This window comes from Vombatus ursinus, unplaced genomic scaffold (genome assembly GCF_900497805.2).
Source record: "Vombatus ursinus unplaced genomic scaffold, bare-nosed wombat genome assembly UNPS02010193.1, whole genome shotgun sequence".
NCBI lineage: Eukaryota > Metazoa > Chordata > Mammalia > Diprotodontia > Vombatidae > Vombatus > Vombatus ursinus.
The window spans coordinates 1,968,978-1,990,785 of NW_020949971.1; the positions used below are offsets into that span (position 1 = coordinate 1,968,978).

Sequence of the window (21,808 nt, forward strand, 5' to 3'; positions counted from 1 at the left end):
TCATTGAATATCACACTGACAAATGCTGAAGTAGAATACATCTGCTTGTGGCTTCTATGGAGCTGGGGAAGGGCATGCATAAGACGAACCGATGGAAGGAAATCGTGGGGGTGATTGGAGGTTTGGGGCTAGTAAAGTAGATTAGAGGCCGAATCTAGAGAGGGAGGGGGGACAAACTGTCATACAAAATCTCACCAGCTGTTTGGTGTTGTGGTATAAACACCCTTCAATAGCTTTGAGCAACGAGGCTGAGCATCTTAACTATCATGAACAACAGAGGAACCTTTTCAAGGACTTGCATCACATGCAATATTTGTGTTTCGGCTCCAGTTGGATGACCGTTGCCTGTTCCAGCTGTACGCTTATCTGCCTCTCCAGACTCCAGATCCTTAAGGAAGACAAAGGGCTCCTGAAACAGCAGGAGCAAGGTTTCCATGAGCAGGAAAGGGTCTGGGGTGCAAGTGGAGAGGCTTCTGAAGAGAGGAAGAGGGTTTGTTACCAAAGAAGAATGGAAGGAAAAGGACGGTTGTACAATTAGAGCTGGAAAAGAGATTGGAAGCTCTTGCTGAAGAAGAGAGAGTTGGATTGCTAAGGAAGAAGCTCCTTGTCCTTGCAAGGATGACATAGGGAGGGGCAGAGGAAGGAGGAGCCAATAAAGAGAAGCTGGTGGTTTCTTGCTCAGAAGTGCTGAAGCAGCGGGCTCTCTGCCCGCCCACCCACTACAGCAGAGAAGCCTCTGGTCTTCCTGTGTACCAGACTTAGCCAAGAGGCTCTCCATACTTGTCTGAGTGAGTGAGCGTTACCCACTCATAGTGGTTCCCACAAAATGGCACAAGTGGCACTTTCAGGAGGAGTCTAAAAGGCATCTTCAACAATTACATCAAGTCACAGGCAGAAAATTGAAGGTCACGAGGGAGCAGATTGTATTGTCCTCATTGTTACCAATTCATTGAAGACAAGGAATGCAGAAGAGAAAAATCAATTTGGGACAGTAACAGCTGGTTAAGAAAGCAGTGGTGGAGAACTGGATTTGGATTTCCAGACCATGGCTAACCTGTTGTTCACTTGATGACAAAGAAACTATGATGTCAGCAAAGTTGTTATGTATAAAATAAATCCAAAGAAATCATCAGCATTGCTATATGTTGCCAACAAAACCCATCAGGAAAAGATAGAAAAAGAAAATGCATTTAAAATAACTATAGGACATATAAAACACTTGGGAATCTATCTGCCATGATACACAAAGGAACCATACAAATACAACTATTGAATACTATTAATGGAAATAGAGGCTGAAATAATTTGAAAAATGTTAATTGCTCATGGATAGTCAGTCAGCAAACATTTATTAAGCACCTACTGTGTGTCAGGGACTATGGATACTAAGGGGACAAAAGACTGCCTGCTCTCAAGAAGTTCAACAGGGGAGACAACATGAAACCATTAGGTACAGACAAGCTATGGACAGGATGAATTGGAGTTAATTGACAAAGGGAAGGGAAGGCAGTAGCATGAAGAAGGATTGGGAAAGTCTTATGGGAGCCATAGGCTAGGACTTGAGAGAAACCAGGAGGTAGAGATGAGGAGGGAGAGAATTCCAGGCATGGGGGTCAGCCAGAGAAAGTACCTGGATTGGGAGATGGACTGTCTTGTGGTCAGAACACTTAGGAGGCCAGCGTCACCAGATGGCAGATCTCGTGGGGTAAGATGTAAGAAGACTGGAAATGGGGATAAGATAATGTGGTAGAGGACTTTGAACACCAAACAGAGCATTTTGTATTTGATCCTGGAGGCAATAGGGAGCCACCAGAGGTTATTGAGTGGCCAGGGGTGGGGAGGGGACAGAGTCTGACCTGCCCTTTAGGACAATCACTTTGGTGGCTGAATGGAGAAGGAGGCAGGCAGACCTACCAACAGGCTACTGCAATAGTCCAGGCATGAGGGGAGAGGCAAGAAGTGGGAATATCCAAGAGATGGCTCAGAGGTGAAATCACCAGGCTTTGGCAACTGCTTAGATGTGGAGGGTTGAGAGAAAGGGAGGAGTCCAGGATGACTCCTAGGTTGTAAATCTGAGGGACTGGAAGGGGGTGGTGCCCCTAACAATCACAGGGAAGTTTGGACACTTTGGGAGGGAAATAATGAGTTCAGCTTTGGGTTCATTGAGTGGATTAAGAACCATAATCCTACAATATGTAAGAATCCCCTCTATTTTATACCGGTTGCTTTTTTAAAATATATAATAAATTCACCATGTGACTTTCAAAGCAGCCCTGTTTTGCCCGCATTTCTTTCTGACCTTCCTTTGGTTCTCTTTTATGCATCTTAAAAATGCTCTAATGTGGGGCAGCTAGGTGGCACGGTGGATAGAGCACCGGCCCTGGAGTCAGGAGGACCTGAGTTCAAATCTGGCCTCAGACATTTACTACCTGTGTGACCCTGGGCAAGTCACTTAACCCCAATTGCCTCACAAAAAAAAAAAAAGCTCTCGTGACCCTCTTTTCTTCCTTTTCTTTTTCTTCCATTTTGGCAACCCCAGCACTAGTTTCCTCCTCCCTTGAATTAAAAAGAGAATCATAACAAATAAGCAGAATCAAGCAAAACAAATCCACAAATTTGTCATGCCTGGAATGGATGTCCAATTCCAAATCTTTTGCTTGTCACCCCCAAAACAGTGCTCTTACCTCCCCCACCCCAAACCTCTCTTATTCCTCACTTTCCCATCTGCTAGCATCACCAGAGTCTTCCAAGTCACACAGGTTTGCCAACTCTTGACATTTCCCTCTCTCTTTTTCCCCTCTCAAATCCAGTCAGTTGCTAATCTTTCACCTGGACGCCATTTCTGCCTTATCAAGTGACTATTAGATACTTAATAGTGGATGTTCCTTAGAAGTCTCAGATCAACATGGCCAGAATAGAATTCATTGCCTCCTCTGCCCCACCTCACGGATCCAGGCAAACTGGCTGGCCTCTGGTCATCAGCCCCTGTGCCTGAAATGCCCTCCCTCCTAACCTCCGGAGTCCCCAGTGTAAATAGCACTTTGTACACGGAGCCCTTCACAATGGCTGGTGCCCTCTTTCCCAGACCCCACCATGTGTATTTGTATTTATTTTTTATGTTGATTCCCATATCCATATTAAATATGGACATGTGATTTCTCCCATAAAAGGTAAGCCTCTTGAGGGATGCCAAGGTTTTGACTTTGTCTTTGCCCCTCCAAGTCTCATATGGTCAAGGCCACCACAGGGACAGAGAACCTCCAAGGGTCCTGATCAAATGTGGCATAACACAGAGCACCCTATTCTCTGCTCTCCAAAGCTGTTGGCCACTGACCACTGCTGGGGAATTCCTGGAGTTGCAAAATGAAATCCAGTGAAATCTGGACTTCCTGGGGGGGGGGGGGAGAGGGTTGCTCTCTGGTGCAAAGAGCTCTGTGAAAACCCAGAGTGCCACAGGCAGCATTCTTCTAAATGAGACCCCCATCTCTCAGGAAGGAGAGGATCAGCAGTGTGGCACGCCAGCGTGGCTGAGTAAGCCGGTGGCCCCGTGCTCTGAGCGGATCTTATTTTTAAATGTTTCCATGTCACCATGATCTTACGGAGTTTGCAGCCCCTCCAATGGTGCAGCTTGTAACACCTCCAGGCTTTTCCATCCCAGGCAATGCCTGCAACCTCAGTGCACTTCACTGCCTCCTCAAATAGCTAAAATCATCTTCTCTTAGATTTCTTAAACTGAGACACTCCTCACCCCTTTCATTTTAAGATTGCCCAGAGGTTTCTTGCATTGTCATTATCCTACATTTTGTAACTTTGGCCACAGTGACATCTTCCAAAACCCATTCATGTTGAGTCCACCTTTCAGGACCTTCTTGTGGCCTCACCAATTCAGGGCAATGGACGGGAGAGACACTCACCAAATTAAACTGGTTTTAGAATACATATTCTTAGTTATTCAGTAAATATAATATGATGTAAATTCATTTCTAAAAAGGCAGTAAGTGGGTCTTTTCATTTCCTAGGTATTCAGAAACCACAGGCTTTTCAGTGCCTCAGTATAATTAATAAGCTTAGTTCTTGCCTCACCTTATAGTAGGTGAGATTTCCTCCAACCTAATTTGTGCTTTTTAAGAATTCAGGAAAAAAAAGAGACATGTTTTACTGGGCTCGACTTAAAAAAAGAAAAGAAAGGAAACGAAAAGAAAAATTTTCTTCTCTGTTAGCACATCTTCCTAGGCCTCCAGATGTATTATTTCAGCACCGGGCAGCAATGGTCTGTCATGGGTTGTCAGGGGTTTTTAATCGCCTTGCTCATTTTTTTCCGTTCTGTTCCTTTCCTAGATTTATGGACAATCTGCAAACAGAGGTTCTGGAAATTGAATTTCTTTCCTATTCCAACGGCATGAACACCATCAGTGAGGAAGACTTTGCCCGCATTCTGTTGCGATACACAAATGTGGAAAACACAGCCGTGTTTTTGGATAATGTGCGCTACAATATGATAGAAGAAAAGGTATTTTTTATTATCCTTGATTCTCCTGTTAGCAATAACCCACACCATCGACTGCCTCTGGTTCTGTAAATTGCCTTGGCAGCCAGGCCCACGACACACCCGCACACACAGAGCATGCCCATACATACACACACAGCCATACATACACTTACACACAGAGCATGCCCACATATGAGCACACACACGAATGCACACACGCTCATTTAAGGTCTATAAGCATACATCCTGTTTAACCTTTGTCTTAAAATGCTTTGGGGGAGGGGGAAATGATGTGAAACCCCCTAATGAAAGTATGTAGGAACGTTCTCAGTCCCCCTAATTAGGTACGAGGAAAAACAACGTCTTAAGGTACCAGGGATCCTCGCGCGCCCAGCAGCCTCTGTCTTCAAAGAGCTCCGCTGCGCCCGGCACTGGCACAATGGCGCTTCTCCCAAACTAGAGTCTGCAGCTTCTGTCTCTCCAGGCCCACTTTATTCATCTCCAGAAAATCCATAATTAAAGGGTCATTTCGTGGTGAGGCATTGATGAATGAGGCACTTTATCCCGGCTGAAAGGAGCTTTCCCACAAGTGGGGCTCCGGCGGAAGGAAACCAGACGCCGGTTTATGCCTTTGTTAAGTAACAAACCAAACGGGGTCAGAAGTTTCGGAGCAAGGAAACCCTGAAGGGGCCTTGAAGACTCAGTGCTGCCCACCAGGAGGGGGTGGCCAGTGCCACCTTTGAGGGGAAGGGGTGGGATCTGCCCTTCTGGTGGTGAAGCGGCCTTGTGGCCCTGGGAAGCCGCTGACAGCCTTCCTCTGTCCAGTCCCGGCGGCAGGGAGGCAGCTCCATGGGGAGAAAGGCATGGGACCTTGCCCAGTCCGTCCTCGTGGTCATCCGACTTTCTCTTATGGCAGTGTGCATGGTGCTGGGGACGCCTTAGGGTGAGCTGCTTCGATTCACCAGATATTACCTAGGATTCCCTTGAGCGCTTCAGGAAGTGGGGTTAACTTGCCCAGGCCCCCTGCATCGTGTAGTGCTGGGGTTCAAATTGATCGTTGTTTTTTAGTGGCACCCAGGCTCCAAAAAGCTTAACCGGAGCAAGTAGTCAATTCACCTTCGGACACCACATCTCTTTCCCATAAAGAATCTTCCTGATAAATTTAGTATAAAAACCAAATATTCTGTCGACCAAAGGACTCCGGTAATTGGATGTTAAATCCCTGGGCTCTGCTCATTCAGCATCCTCTTTGTAGCAATGTTGACATTGCTGTTTGTGGGGGTTCGCACTGCAGGCACAGACGCCGGGCCAGGGAAGCCTGCTGGGGATGCATTTGGAGGTGGTGTCATAAGAGAGGATTCCTTCCTTTGTTTCCATCGGGGCTTTGCCAAATGTTTTTGATCATCATTTTGGGTCTGTAGGAGTGTGCTGATGAGTGATTAGCAACCAGCTCTCTGAAAGAAAACAAGAACGTGTGCAGGACACACTTTTAAATTTAATTGGCATTATTAGCCTTTTCTCCACCATTTTCTTAGTCTAGACAATCCGGAATGAAGCCCTGATTGGTGGCATTTGCTACCACTGAACACCGCCCCATCAGGTATCTGCAGCCTGTTCCCATGGCTCTGGACCATTCTGCAGGGAGCCCCTCTGTGTCTCTGGCAGTGATGGGCGCGGGGAGAAATGGAATGTGCTCACTGGCGCCAGGGCCCATTGCTCTGGGCAGATGAAGCTCCAAAGCAGCTTTCAGCTGGGCTTCTCATCATTGCACACTTACTGACAGCTCCTCTTGGGCCACCAGTCCCTTGAGACACCCTCAGGGGTCTGGGAACATGCACAGAAATGACTCCTTACCAGAGGCAAGAGTTGACCTCTCTCGGGGTTCCCACGTCCCTCAGGGGAGGAGCAATGGCTGGTTGGGTTTGAAGAAGAGAGTTTCAGCATTCTTGACCCATTGTGCCAGGGTCTTGGAGCCCAGTGACCAGCAGCCCTTCTCACCTGGAGGCACACAGGAGCGACCAGCAGTACAATGCCCAAGAGTGTCCCTAAGCGTCCGGGGTCATCAGAGCTCCCCGCCCTTTCCCTTGGAGATCTTGCCTGGCTCTCTCAGTTCTCTTTGCACTTTTTGAGACAGCAGCCCACAAGTCTGGGCTGAGTCTGGGTTAAAGCCTGCCTCTGGACATCCTGGGGCTGGGGTGATGGCAGGCCCAGTCCTCGTCAGGCTTTTGGCTATGTCTTAGGCCTTCCTATGCTCCAGAGCAATCTGTCTTTCTGATAGTGACAACACCATTTAAACTCACTTCTACCCAGTGCCTCGCCGTCCTCTGACTCTTCCATTTCCTCATCTTTCCGTATGTCAGCATTCCATGTAACACAAACCCAAAAAGGATAGGAAGATAGTATCATCCAGGTAGAGCCAGCCTGGCAGGGAAGTGAGGTCAGCCATTGCAAGCCTTCCAAGGTGCCCTGGTCCCCATGATGAAGAGCCCTCGGTGCCACACGCCTTTGTCTTTACTGGCGAGAGCTTGCCCCAAGGGTTGGGCTGTTACAAGTTCTCTGACTGGACATGCAGTATGGGCGATTACACTTTTCAATTCACGTCACTTGGTCTTTTCCTCTCAGTTTCTCCTACTTTGGAGGGAGCTGATTTAGACAGGGATAAGGTGTTCAGAGGAAGGGAAGGTTGAGGTTGAAGAACTGTGGTTGGCATGCTGAGTTTGAGATGCCTGTGGGACATCTCTTAGGTATTTGACATGTTCAATGAATTAGACAAATGCCGGGTTTTAACTCTGCTTTATCATTGACTTGTGACATAAAGCTCTGTCTACAGGCGAATTTTCCAATGAATCTTAAGAAATCATCTTACTTGATGCCTTCTTGACAGGCAACATATTTGCTTTCAAAGTTGAATATTAACACCGATGGCACACATTTTAAAGTAGTACTAATTATTACATTTTCATCAAATCATTTTGGTTGAGCCATTCATAAAACAGCTTTGTTGGTTTCAGTCATATGTTCTGAAAACCTTTCCATCCACTATGGGCTAATGGAAATATGTGGAAAGAGCTTCCCATTCCATTTTGAGTAAGAAGGTGCAAATGTTTCAAAGTGTTCTGCCTTGAAAATGTCTACTTTTGACACCCATGATGCAGGAAAGCTGGCAAGGCCTTGTGTAGACCTGTCCCTGCTGCCAGGGATGGGACACCGACAGGAGCCACAAATAAGGCCTCCAGGTGACACCTGCCATCGCCCTAGCAGCAAGGTGGTCAATGACCAGCATTCATTTTAACAGGGTATCACATTCGACGAATTCCGGTCCTTCTTCCAGTTTCTGAACAACTTGGAGGATTTCGCCATTGCCCTGAACATGTACAACTTTGCAAGTCGCTCTATAGGGCAAGGTAAGTGCTTGTCTTTTCGAATAAAACCACTGCAGAAAGTTCTGAAACCTAGCAGAAACAGCGCAGGTTTTTATATTGCAAAGCCAAATCATGTCCTCGCTTTCACTTTGGTGAAGTGGGAGCCACCAGAAGAGCCTGGGGTGGGGGGGGGGGGGGAGATAGAGAGATCGCGCAAGGAAGTTCAGGGGCTGGGGACGGAGAGGGTGGTGGTGCAGCCGAGCTGCGAGCCGGGGCGAGGGTAGCTCGGCAAAGCACCCCCCTCCAGCGGAGCTCCCCAGGTCAGCCCGGCGTTCTGGAACGCCCGCCTATCTCTTTGAAGTTTACAACAAGCCGCCTCTTCTGAAACTGAACGTTTCCGGAACGTAACACACAGGGTGAGGGTATCTTCCTCGATCCTTAAGGAAACACATTACAGGGGCCAGGGCCTTTTTCTGCCTGTCTTCACCATCCTCCTCCTTCATCGACGTTTTAAAGAAGTGTCACTGATCCTTGTTGTTCTCCCAAATACAGCCCCGAGGGGGCGGGGGGGGGGGGGGGGACACCACAGGGAATCTCCCGAGTTTTTTGCTTTTGTTTTGTTTTGTTTGTTGTTTTGGTTTTTTTTTTAACAATTCAGCAGAAGCATCTGACAGGCACTTTGCCTGCCCGTGGCTGCTGCACACGAAGTATTCCACCCTGGGAATTCCTACCAGGTGGGAGGGAGGTACTTCCTCATCATCCTTTCTCTGGGGCCAGCTCAGTCATTGTTACACAATGGAACATTTGAGGTCTCTGTGCCCTTCTTCAATTTCCATGGTTGATGTCTTTGGGTGTTTTGATGGCGTGGTCCTGCTGCCTTGACTCTCTATAGCCATTCACAGAATTTCTCACATTTGTCATTTCCCCCAGTTCCTTGGGCCGTTGTTACTTCCAGGCACACTCTTCTTAGCCATTCACCAATGGAGGGGCACCCACTTTGTTTCCAGATCTTTGCTGCCACAGAAAAGTACTGCTTTAACATATTGGGGGGGGGGGCCGAAGAGGGAGGCCTCTCTTCCTTTCTCTGACCACAGTGGGGAGATGTCCAGCCATGGAACCTCTGGGTTCTCTGTGCTCCTCACCCCCCAGGCCTTCTTCCTAGAATAGCCCTGCTCCCATCAAATTATCTGAGCAAAAAGGGTAAATTATCTGGTCCAACCTCCAGATGAGGAAACTGAGTCCCAAAACTTGGTCAAGATCTCAGATTCTTTAGTGGCAGTTAATTAGTGGCAGAGCCAGGATCAATGTTAATAGTGAACATTGATATAATGCCAGCAGGTTCACTAAGTTATACATGCATACATGATATATATACATATACATATATGTACAGATGGATGGATGGATAGATAGGTGATAGATAGATGAATAGATAGATGGATGGATAGATAGATGAATGGATGGATGGGTGGATGGATGGATAGACAGACATTATTTCAGGTCTTCCAGCTCCAAATCTGGTGCTCTTACACCACTCATTTCCATCCATCCTTCTGTATGCAGTTCAGCTTTCTCTTCTATAAAGCCTTCCTTGATTTTCCCCAGCTAAAAGCGATCTCTCCTTCCCTCCTCTGAATTCCTAAAGCCCTTTGTGTGAGCTTCTCCTATGGCACTGAAAGTGCCTTTTATTATAGTTACTTGTGTCAATCAATAAACATTAGGGTTGACCCTACTGTGGGCCAAACAAAGAAAAGTAAAACCCTCGAGGAGCTCACGGTAGGCTAGGGGAGACAACAAGGCTTCAGTTGAGTACAAACAATCTACGTCCCTGTGCACGTGTCCTGCCTGGACTGGCCCCTGTTCTCCCCCAGCCTTGGCCCCATGAGGTCCTTGAAGGCAAGGACAGTGTCCTGTTCATATGATCAAGTGAAATCATGTTTGTAAAGTGCTTAGCACAGAGCCCAGCGCGTAGTAAGTGCTATATAAATGTTAGGTATTTTTATTATGATGCTTCCCATCCATATCTCCCATATCACCTGGTGTCATAGGAAGAACACTGCTTCTGGAAGCATAGGACCCACCTCTGACATTTACTCTCTGGGTGACACTAGGCAAGTGACTGCACCTCCCCAAACCTCCATTTCTTCAGCTTGAATGGGTACAAGGATATGTGCAGGCCCTGCCTCCCAGGGGGCTCTTTGCAACCTTGCTACCCTCTGGACATGAGGTCCCTTCTGAGGCTGCTGGCAGTCAGGGGCCTCCAGCACCTTTGGTCTTGCCCAGCCCAGCCTGCAGGAGCCCAGGTGCCCAGGTGGAGCACACACATATACACACACCCCAGGAAAGCCTGAGGGGACCGGGAGAGGCGTTGGCCGTTAGTTGTGGCCCTAAATGAAGAGTGAGGGGCAGAGGGTGGAGGGGGCAGCTCTGCCCCATCTCAGGTAGCACGACTTTGCCCTTGTTCCTGCCCTTTGCCCAGATGAATTCAAGCGTGCCGTCTACGTGGCCACCGGCCTGAAGCTCTCGCCCCATCTGGTGAACACCATCTTCAAGATCTTTGATGTTGACAAAGATGACCAGCTGAGTTACAAAGAATTTATCGGCATCATGAAAGATCGGCTGCAAAGAGGATTCCGGGTAAGGAGAGAGCCCCTTCAGGCAGGATCGGGAACCTTTGCCACCCACCTGAGAAGTCCTAGATTGAGTGGATTGAACTGTGGGACACAGAAGGCCTTCTTGGCAAAGGCCGGGTTTGTGTTGCAATCTGCAAAGATGCTCTGTGGAGACAGAGTCCAGCAGGTCAAGGGGCTCCAGAAATGGGCACGTCAGATTGGCAGCTTTGGCCCAAAAGCCTCTAGCAAAACATGCTTCTGCTGCTGGAGAAGGCTGCTCCCCTTCTCTGTATCCCTGTTAGATAATTCCCATCCCATGCCCTGAGAGATACTGCCCCTGTCATGGGCCTATGGACAAGAAGGCATGTCCCCTCCCCCCACCTCCCTCTGTCTGCCTCTCCTCCTTTTTCTCTCCTTCTCCTCCTCTCTCCTCGCATTTTTCTCTCCCTCTATCTCTCCATCTCCCTGCCTTTCCCTCTCCTTCCTCTCTCTTCCACCTTTTTCTCTCCCTCTCTCTCTCTCCCTGTCTCTTCCTCTCCCCCTCCTCCTTCTCTCCATCTTTCCCTCTCCCCCTTCTCCTTTCTCCTTTATCTCTGTGTCTCTCTGCCTTTTTTTCTCTCCTTCTCCTCCCCTCTCCTCCCATTTTCCTCTCCCTGAATCTTTCTCTGTCTCTCCTTCTTCTCTCTAACCTTTTTTCTCTCCCTCTCTGTCTCTCTTTCCTCCCCCTCCCTGGGAAGTGGGTCTCAGAGGTGGCTTTGGAGCAGGAGTTGAGGAGCAGATGTCCCACAAACAGACACCTTCCTGGGGTCATCCCAGGATGGAGGAAAGGACAGAGTCAGTGCTTTATAAAGTAACCAAGAAACAATTCTTCTAGGCAAACTAGACTCATCCGTTGACAGAAGCAAGTATCAGAAGTGGCCCCATGATGGTGGCCGTGTCATTTCTCAGGCCAGGGTTTGACATGCACACTCGGTGTTGGGTGAGAAGTATGGGCTGTAACAACAGGGATTTCTCAGGCAGAGCCTCTGCTTCTTCACCACTGGCCCTCTTTGCTTTGTCTTTTCATGCTCGGGTCCTCCTGCCTCTTGCTCTGATTGTCTGCTCCGACTCCCTTCTCCATTGCCTCTTCCCCAGGGCTACAAAACGCTTCAGAGATACCCAACCTTCAAATCCTGCCTGAAGAAGGAACTCCACAGCAGATAGGTACGTTCACTTGTTGATGTTCATGGACAGGCCGATCCACAGTGTGACAGCACCAGATGCTGCCTCCCATACAGGATCCCCATTTATTGTTCTGCCCTTTGGTATAAGGCCGCTTCATCCCGTTGTCTCTGTGCGCTGTGGCCATGGTCCCAGCAGGGGCCATGGGCAGGCACTGGACCCAGCAGCACCTCAGAGGCCCACCCAGCCCAGCTGAATGCAGGGGAGGCTCAGCACTGCCTTGCTGGTCACCTTTGATCATTCAGGGGACAGCCCAAGTGAAAATCAAGGAAGTCTCTAGAGGAAATGGGATGGCTGTCCCGTCTTTGGGTTTAAAATGCTGAGATTCAACTGGCAGGACGTCTCTACACCTAAGAGACGCTGCTGCTTCCATATCTAAACGTTGGTCTGTCAGGGTGCATCCATTGCATCATTGGCTAAGACCCAGCTCACCACAATGCTTTGGAGAGGGCTGGTCTGATTGACTGAGTGTGAAACAAGAAAGCTGTGTTTGTTTCTACTCTTGTTAAAAAGTCTTTCAAAAATCCACGAGTCCGGTTTCCTGAAGGAGCAAAGACAGCATAAGGCATAATGTTGATGTTTTCCCTGCATGCCCTCCCTGGCACATACAGTCACGAGGTCCTAGTTTGGGAGCTGGAGGGAATGTCAGAGACCACCCAGAGGAGGAAACCGAGGCCCGGGGAGGCTGGGTGATAGGCCTGCGGTCATCCATACAGAGGCCTGTAATAAATACTTATTGACCTGATTTGGGGGTATCCTTCTGAACATTTCTAATCAGGGGACTGAGCCCAGGATGTAACCCAGGTTTCATGAGCACTGACGTCCAGGGTGACCCAGGGTTCTGGTGCCTCAGGCCTCATTCGTTTGGGGTTTGCTCTCCCTTTGTAAGTGGACACAAGGCCAGTTCTGTATGCTTTCCATACCATGTTTCTTATCCTCAGGTTGGCTAGGAAGATTTACGGGCCAATAATCCTAGATGTTTCCGAAGCATGTTTTAGTTGACAAAGGATTCCGCTCACACTTCCAGGCTGGACCCTTCCCAGCCCTTAAAGGGCAGATATTGTCCTGATGTTACAGGGAGAAAGCTAAGGCTAAGAGTAGCTAGCTCATGCTAGTAGTAGTTAGCTCAAGATCATGCAGCTAACAGGGGTATGGTCAGGATTTGAACCCAGGACTAACTCAGTGCTCCTTCCACTGCCTCACTCAGCCATCCTAATCTCAGCCACTTGCCCACGATTATTATTCAGTGATGGATCTGGCAGAACCAGGAGTCCCTGTTCCTTATTTGAGGGACTCTCGCTCCTCAGGGACCCCCTTCAGCGGCCTTTCTTGGCTGGGGGGGAGAGGCTGCAGCAGGGTCTCCTCTCTCAGTGCCCAGCACCCAGCCCAGGGTCTGCCCAGATGGAGGAAGGGGCAGCCCCAGCTCCCGACATTGCCCAAAGTCAGTGGACGGTACCTCACACTCATCTGAACCTAATGAATTAACCACACCTTCTGCTCACAGGCTCTTGGGGGCTTTCCTCCCCATTCCTGGGTAGCTGTGAAAGAACTGGCTTTCCAAATATGTATCTCACGTGTGCTTGCTTACGAGGGAGGGGACTTTGTCATTGCCCAGAAAGCACTTGGTGAGCCTCAGGTCATTCTGTGCTGTGGCCCACTCTGATTACTACTGACAGTGGCCACGATTGCCCCACAGGCCCTGGCAGACACAGGCCAGGCGGTAAAGCCACTCTGATGTTCCACGTTGCCACCGGGAGACAGGCTGGAGTGCCAGTGTTAGGTAGGAAGCACAGCCAGGGCCCGAACTGGTTAGGAAGAGAATCTCAGAAGGGGAGGGTCAGGGAGGACGTGGGAGGACCCAGAGGAGGGCAGGAATCCTTGGGGACAGACCCCATGCTGTCCCCAGGAGCTGTCAGGGTTAAAGGAGTGGACACGGTGCACCATACAAAGAGAAGGCCGGGCAGGTCAGACCAAGGGAAAGGTAGCCCTGCTGGCCTTTATTTCCTGTAGGGTAAAGACCCTTAGCAGGCTGCTCTAGCATTTACTCCTATGGTTGTGCCAACATTCAGTGACTTGTCTTTTTGTACCTCAGAAGGGATTGGCTCCATCCCACAAGTCAGCTGGGTGGGTTCTGAGATGTCTAGCCTAGAAAAGAGGAATTAGGGGAGCGGAGGACAGCCTTCCTCGCATGTGAAGGGCCATCCTGGGGAAGAGGGGTTGTCCCCCAGGACATGGCCAAGAACTTGAACTCTGTGTAAGAAAAACCAGGCTAAGAGGAGTCCCCAAAAGTGGATTGTGGTGGCATCAGTGGAAAAGAAATGACCCCTTGTTGGAGATGTTGTTGAAGCAGCTAAGGGTCATAAGGGACATGGTAGGGATTCATAAAGACCTGGGTTTGAATCCTGCCTCAGAAGCTTATTCACTCTATGACCCTAGACAAGTCTTGCGATCTCTCTCAGCCTCAGGGACCTCCTCTGTAAAATGGGGCTAATCACAGCACCTCCCTGGGGGATCAGATGAGACGGCATAGGTCGGCTGCTCCATAAGCCCCAAGGTGCTGCCATCATTAGTACATGGTCAAGGAAGCTCCTCTCTGGGGGCCCGAGGGGGCTTCTTCGTTCTAATTTTGTGTTCCCAGTCATGCACACAAGCTGCCCTTAATGGTGCGGTTGTCACGGTCAGGTACTCCCCAGGGGCTGCGTAGAGGATGATTGCCCTGTCTGAGTGACCTGGTCAGACTTGCCAGAGCATGCAGAAACCGTTCCACAGTCAGAAGATGCTGAGATAGGAAGAGGAGAGATGAAAACCTTCAGGAACAACCTGGTCTGTTTGTCCTCAATCTGTGTCCGCAGGAGCCGAGTGCAGGAGATGCCCAGCCTGCCAGCCGTGGTTCACTGACTCGCTCTCCATGCACTTCTTCCCATTCCCTTCTTGAGGCGACATGAAGTTTAAGGAGGATCGGCTGAGGAGCGTGGGGAAGACGCATGTCCTTCGTGTTTGTCTATTTATTTATTTACTTCCGGGCGATTTGCCCATCAAGGAAAACAACAGGTGCCTCGTGGACTAGGGGGCAATGAAGGAAGAAGCGTCTGTGGGGTCTCAGGGAAGGGCACTCACTCTTTTGGGTGGCTGGTGCGCGTCCCTCGGGCCCAGGTCTCCACACACAGGGGTTGAGGTCCATGCTGGTCAAGCCTCGTTCTATCCTGATAAGCCTCGGCCACGAGCTGTGATGCACCGTGGACTTTGAGAGAGCTGCATGAAGGGGTCTCGTTGTGGGAATCACAAGAAACCCTTGTGCTGCCCCACCCCCCCACCTCCCAATCATGCCTGTGTGCCTGACATCCTAGCTCTCCAACGAGCCCTTGTAGTGGTCAGGGCCTCTGCAGCATGCTCCTGCCCCCGGAGGCAGGTTGTCCTTCTGTCCTGGACTGCATGAAAAGAACTCATTTCTGTTCAGGTTAGAGTTAGCCTAGAATGAATACAATTTGGTTGGAAAGAATGTTTGTGTCATTCTATTTATTGGTAATAAATTATTCTTTCTTGGAAAAGGACCACATGTAACAGCAGGGCCTGCAGCAGGGCCCACAACAAGGTTGTTTTTAGGTAACCACTAAAAATCTAGATGTAGGATTTATTATTCTTAAAACAATCTGCCTTTAAAGGACAGAAGAGTGAATCTCTTTTAAGAACAATGAAAATTCACTTTGCAAACAGAAGAAAGAATTTGATGCTTCTTGATTGATTATTTCAAGTCTGTTCATTAATGAAATGCTCCCCCTTGATCACCGTAGAAAAATGCCACTGAAAGCTTTGCATGCTGTGTAAGAAGCTCCTGTGAGATACTGTCTTAGCTCTGGGGTGATTAGCTCTCCAGATTTTGTGTTGTTTTCATAGATGAAAATCTGCAATGCCAGTTTTACTTTTTAGCCATTAACTTCACTTTAACTGTAAGGATTTTATCAGGGTGGTCCCTTCTTCCACCAATCCAGATGACCAATGGCTGGCGCTCTGACTTTGGCTAGCTCCCTCACCCAGAGCTTGCTGTCCTCTGCACTGGTCTAGGAAGGGGCAAATCTGAAATGTAAGGGTCCCCTTGCTTTGGTTCCACTTGCACATTTAAAATATAATTTGGGAATTTGGTTCAAGGCCTAAGGAGTGAATGAAAAGCTCCTGCTGTTCCACATGAGGTGAGTACCCCTAGGTCCAGCTTAACTTAGATGAAGTTGTTCCCAGTGTTAGCTCTTGGTGGGAAACATGATGCTGGGTAAGGCACCCCGTGGCTACTCTGCCCCATGCCCGAGAGAAAGCCTGGCCTTTGGGCAGTGTGGCCCACGGCAGCAGCCCCCGAGCCAGCCCAGAAGGCAGAGCAAGCACCAGTGAAATCGGCTCTCTGTCATGTCTCACCGCAAGGAAGGAGATGAGTGTCTGTCTGTGTGTAAGACTGCCGTGTAATATACTATGTGAATAAGCAAAATCCTGCCAGAAACCTCAGGAAAGGCTAGTCTTCTGCTGATTACAGTGTATCTCTGTGTGCTAGCAACACTTGCCTCTATACAATCCTTCATGGAAAGATTGCCATCAGATCCCCGTGTCAAACCCTAGCATCGCGTTGGACAGAACTCCCGGGTTCTCAATGTCACGTCATGAAATAAAAGTCTGAAGTGACGTCTCTGAATCACCTCCTTGTACGAGCTCTCAAAATCTTTCCTGTCTCAATTTGCTCCTTTTTATGTCTCTTTAAAGACAGAAGTGAGACAATACTGTCAAGTACTGAGGCCTTGGTGCTGCCCCCTGGGGCCAGTCCCTAGAGACAGGAGGCTGAGGGTCTCTTGGTGTCCCTGTCCCCGTCTCTGGGGCCTCCCTGAGCTCAGCACCTGAAAGGTCCTCAGTGGGTGGTGCCAGTCTGTTCCATTGGCTGGTGGGCAAGCACCTAACCTAGCGATGGGACCACCAAGTCCCCACCTGAGGGACAGGGGGTCAACCTCTTTCTCATGTTGTCTCAGCCCCTGTGGGCTGCGCTGACTACATGGAGAATTTTTATCTGGTGATCAACCAGCCAGTCACATTCTTTGCCACATAGAACTGACCCTAAACAAGATCTGCCTGGTCTCTCGCAAGACTTTGGGCTTGTGACCACCGTGTGTAGCACATGGTAGGTGCTTAATAAATGACCACGGATTGATTCACTCCAGCAGCGCCTATGAAGTTTCTTTCCTGTGTAGAGCACTCAAACCCACACTGAAGGAGACACACAATTCAAAGACTGACCACTGACTGGAAGGGGGTGAGCAAGCCACCAGCACAAAGCGTCCTAACGGACACGCTGGCATGGTGGTGACACGAGGAAGGCACGAGGCAATGACCCTCTTCCCAGCAACTGGGCCAATGTTTTCCAGTCTGGTCCCAGTCACCGATGTCAGGGTGGAAGAGCTTTGCTCTGCTCACCATTTTGTACACACTCTCTTACCCGCTCAGCTCAAAGAAAATTAGTCATGTCTTAGACACATGTGGGCCTCCCTCAGCTCATAGTTGGGCACTCAGATATGACTCTTTTCTATTACGGCCTCATTTCCAAAGGACATTGAAATGGGAAGGGTGAAATATCATTGCAAAAAACCCCACAAGATTTAGCAATGAGGAGAAAAGGGCTATTGAAGCAGTCCGAGACTGTACAGATCAGAAATATAACTCCACAAAGTCCTGCTCAACATCTCTTGAAGGCCTGCTCAGACTTGTAGGAGATGGGGCTTCACTGGCGTAAAGGAATACTCCAGCCCCTGACATCAACACCGACCCCTCCAGTCTGGGGTAGATGGGCTTCATGGGACACTGGACCCAAAAAGCACTTACTCCCAGTTAGTCAACCTTCTGGTGGTGAACCTCCCTCCACACGTATGGAGTCCAGACTTGAGCCTTTCCAATATGTGAAGGCCTGCCTGGGCTTCTGCCCAGCCTCCAGGAGGCCTGGCTTATACAGAGCATTGTCCAGGGAGGCAGCAGGCCTTCATCTAACAGTCAGCCAGCCATATGTAGACACTGTCCCCCACAATGAGCCTGACCCGCATAGTGGCAGGATCTGGCCTTTGCCTCCTTATCCCCATTCTCTCTTGTCACATGTACCCACCCACCTGCCTCCTCTTCAGATCCAAGGCCTGTGCAAGCCCGGGAAGAATTCCCCCTAGTTGGAGAGACAGACAGAGGCACATGTAAGGAGGCCCCAGGCAAAGAAGGAAGGTTGCTACAGAGTCAGGGATGCCAGCGTTTCTGCCCAGCCTTTCTGCTCTCAGGTTGGCTGGCTCTAAGAACACTAGGGTCTCCCAGTTCTCATTGACCTGCCTTGTCTACCATAAACAGCTAAACTTGACTCTGAGCCTGGGGTCTTATGGACTGCCTGGGCAGGGCTGTAAGTGGATACCTGGCTCTTGTAGTATCATCACCCATGGCCACAGCACCTTCCTGCTCACACACGCACATGCACGAGCGTGCGCGTGCACACGCGCACACACACACACACACACACACACACACACACCCCTATTCCCAGCTCTGAGGCTGTCTCTCAACCCTTTCCTCATCTAGCAAACCCATACCTAGCACCATCATTCCCAGTTTTTGGATCTATGATCTTCTATGCTGGCTAATGTCTGCCAAGAGCCACTCAACCCTCATTTATTAAGCGCCTACTAAATGCAAAGGACTATACTGAGCACAGGAGATAGAGAGGAAAAAAGACAAGGGCATGATCCTAGCCCTAAAGGGTCCAGTAGAGAAGATGTGCCACCACTTGTGTGCATACACACATCAGAACTTGGGGAGGGAAGTCTGGGCTCAGTCATTCACTAGCCATGCATGTGCCCTTCCACAAGCCAGAGAACCACTAGGAGCCTCAGCTTCGTCCTCTAGGAAATGGCAATAATAATCCTTGTCCCAATTGTGATTTAGGGATGCCTTGTGGAGCAAAGCTTGGGAAAGTGAGTGCAAGGTCACTTCTGTTATTTGATCATTGGGTTGCATACAGATAGAATGCCTTGGGGAATGACTTTCTAGACAGCGGAGTACCCTGAAAGGGCCAGTCTTTGCTAATTGATCTTCCCTACTCGGAGCTCCGAGCAGCTCTGAAGCGCGTGCTCTGGGCAGGGCCCTGGATGCAGAGACAAAGGTCCGCTAGCCTGCGCTCACACCCCTCGCACTCTGCTGCTTCAGGCAGGAGATGGCGTCTGCCAGGAGCCTCACCGGGAGCCGAGGACTCTAGGTGAGAGCAGGGAGAGGACGCATCAGTCAGCACGTGTGACCTTCTCATTTTCTTTCACCCGCAGGAGCGATTTCCATCACACCATTCAGAACTTTTAGCTCCAATGACTCCTTGCAGATCACCTCAGGCAGTTGCATGGACTATTGTTGGCCAGCACGATTGATAATATTGACAGTACTGTAGGCCAACTTAAATATGGGGACGAAGTGTGGCCCGGGGCATCCGAACAAGCCCGTGGCCGAGGGAAAGCAGGGGCAGTCGTGGAGGCCTGCGGGTGGAGCGCCCTCCTGGCAGCCCCAGCACGTGGCGCTTTGAGCGGCCACCTCAGCACAGCTTTGGTGACGTGGAGTGGGACAGCACTGGCATTCCTACAAGAATACAGGACTAACCACGATTTCAGTCTCTTCTCAAAAAAAAAAATAATGTTTTTCAACTCAATGTTCAGGAGCCTCATTTCCATGGAAACACGTTTCTGATGTTGCAAAGGGAATGAAGGAGAAAATGAAGTTCTCTTTATACACCCGGGCGGGCTGCAGTAGCCAGCCACAAGGGCGGGGCAGTCCCACTAAATTCCGCGGCAGAGAACCTGGTTTGGAATCCCCTCTGACCCTGTGGACAAGTAACCTTTCCTTTCTGGGCCTCAGTTTCCTTCTCTGTAAAGTGGGGACCTCTATGGTCCCTTCCAGCCCTCAGCTCGGTGCTCAGTAATGATCTCGCCCCAGAAGCTGGAGACCACTCGTAATGGCTATCACAGCCGACGGCCAGGGGAGGGTGTAAGGGCGTGACCATTAGCATAGCGACACCCAGGGCAGAACTTTGAAGGAAGGGGACGAGGGCAGGGCGTTCCAGGAAGGGAAATGATGAGCATCGAGGACATGTCTCTGGCCTTTTGAAGTTCATAAAATGCTTTTGGACCAAATTATCTGGTGATCCTCACCACCCTCCAGGGAAGGAGCCGCTGTTATGAATCTGCATTTTGCAAAAATAACCGACGCAGAATATTAGATGCTTGTGATGAAAAAAAAAAAAAAAAAAGAATAGGACATCTCCCCAGGAAGGACGATGAACTTTTCCGAATGCGTGGAGCACAGGATGCGAGGCAGGGCGGCAGAGTAGATGGCGAGCCAGCCTTGGACTCAAGCAGACCTGGGTTCAAGTCCTGCCTTGACAAATACAGGCTGTGACACTGGGCAAACCCCTTAGCCTAGCTCTAAGGCTCCTCGTTGCAGAGAAGGCGCCAATCTGCATTGGCGGAAAGTTTCCTCGCCGAGGAGGGGACGGCACAGGTGCAATCTTTATTCCGTTTGTCAGAGAGGGTAAACGGAGGCAGTGCAGTGTCTGGATTGGGAATCGGGATCCCATTCCAGCTCCTCGCTACTCGGCCAAGTCGCTTCATGGCTCCCAGGGTGGGCTGTCATCTCCCAAAAGAGAGGGTAGCCTGTGGGGTCCTATGCCACGCTCAAGCTTGTGCTCCTGTGCCCACTAAATGTATAGAATTATAATAATGAGAATAATAACTAGTATTTCGACAGAGCTTAAGGTTTGCAAACAGTACTTCCTTTTACTTTTAAAACAACTCTACGAGGTTGTCAGTGTTATCATGATCCCCATTTTACAGTTGAGGAAACTGAGGTAGACAGAGGGAAGTGATCTGCCCAGGGACCCACAGCTAGGAAGTGGCTAAGGCTGAATTTGAACTCAAGGCTCGCTGACTCCAGGCCCAGCCCTCTGTGCATGTAGCGCCCCTAGCGGCCTCTGCCGAGGTCTTCCTGCCTCTGTTCTCCCTCCATCCCATACATCCTCCGTTGTACTGCCCGGCTCACCTTCTTTGGGCCGGGATCTGCACATCTCTAGTGACGTAGTGCTACCGCCAGGTAACGTGCAGATGACTCTGCCTGGCCTCCAAGGCTGACCCCAGGCTGGTGGTCCTCCATCTGTCCAGGCTGCTCACTCTGGACTCCCTCCACACTCCAACCACACAAACCAGAGATCTCCTCTCTCCACACCTTTGTTCACACCTGTGCCTGGTATGTCCTCTTTCCCCATCTTGTTGAATCCTATCCATCCTTTTAAGCCCAACTCAAACGCCCCGTCTTCAGGAAGGTTCAGCTAGGTAGATAGCAGGACCTGAATTCAAATCCTACCTCAGACACAGTATCTGTGGGCCCTGAACACATCACTAACTAGCCTTGGTCTGCCTCAGTCTCCTCATCTATAGAATGGGAATGACAAGAGCACCCACCTCAGAAGATGGTGTGAACATCAGGTGTGCGCATTTACATATGTGAAGCCTGATAGGAATGCTGGCCCCTGGTCCTCTTTCTGAGGAGCAATCTCCCCCCACCCACATACACACATTACTGGACTTCACTCAACACCTTGCACCTCCCCACCAGCATGAAAGGGCCTTCAGAGGCCATCCAACCCAAGGCCTAGCTGAAGCACTGGCCTCAGAGGTCTAGAGGGAGTGAGGAGGACAGGGGGCTGGTCTTGGAGTCAGAATCCCACCTCAGATGTTCTCTAGAGCTGTGTGACCCTGGGAACGTCACCTCACCTCTGTCCACACCTCAGTTTTCTCATTTGTAAATGGGGGGAGGTGGTCCCATCTGGCTGTACATTGAAGATCCTATGACCCTTCCTCCCACTTCTCCTGAAACAGTAGTTTTTAGGTTCAGAGCCCAGCCGTCCCTTGGCTCTGGATTCCATTTCAGGTGAGGAGATACTGTGTGTTATTGTTCTCTCTGATGCAGACACCCAGCCAGACTCACACTCTGTGCCCTCCCAGAGGTGTTGCTGTCCCACAGCCCAGTTCTGCAAGCAGAAGGGGCTCAGTACATGAGTGTTGAACAGCATTGACTTGAAATTCAGCATG

At 49.8% G+C, this 21,808-nt stretch overlaps 1 protein-coding gene across 8 annotated transcripts in view; it reads left to right on the plus strand.

Annotated features, from left to right (window-relative positions):
- Positions 1–16,364, plus strand: part of MICU3 (mitochondrial calcium uptake family member 3) — an 84,089-nt gene extending 67,725 nt beyond the window's left edge. For 7 of the 8 annotated variants that reach the window (XM_027853655.1, XM_027853659.1, XM_027853658.1 and 4 more), the window contains 5 exons: positions 4,339–4,510; positions 7,785–7,893; positions 10,331–10,488; positions 11,598–11,666; positions 14,537–16,364. In XM_027853655.1, the coding sequence (XP_027709456.1) occupies positions 4,339–4,510; positions 7,785–7,893; positions 10,331–10,488; positions 11,598–11,666 (508 nt within the window). In that variant the 3' untranslated portion in view covers positions 14,537–16,364. Of the gene's footprint in view, positions 1–4,338; positions 4,511–7,784; positions 7,894–10,330; positions 10,489–11,597; positions 11,667–14,366 lie in introns of all 8 variants that reach the window. The other variant, XM_027853654.1, reaches the window with a different exon arrangement.
- The last annotated feature ends 5,444 nt before the right edge of the window (positions 16,365–21,808 follow it).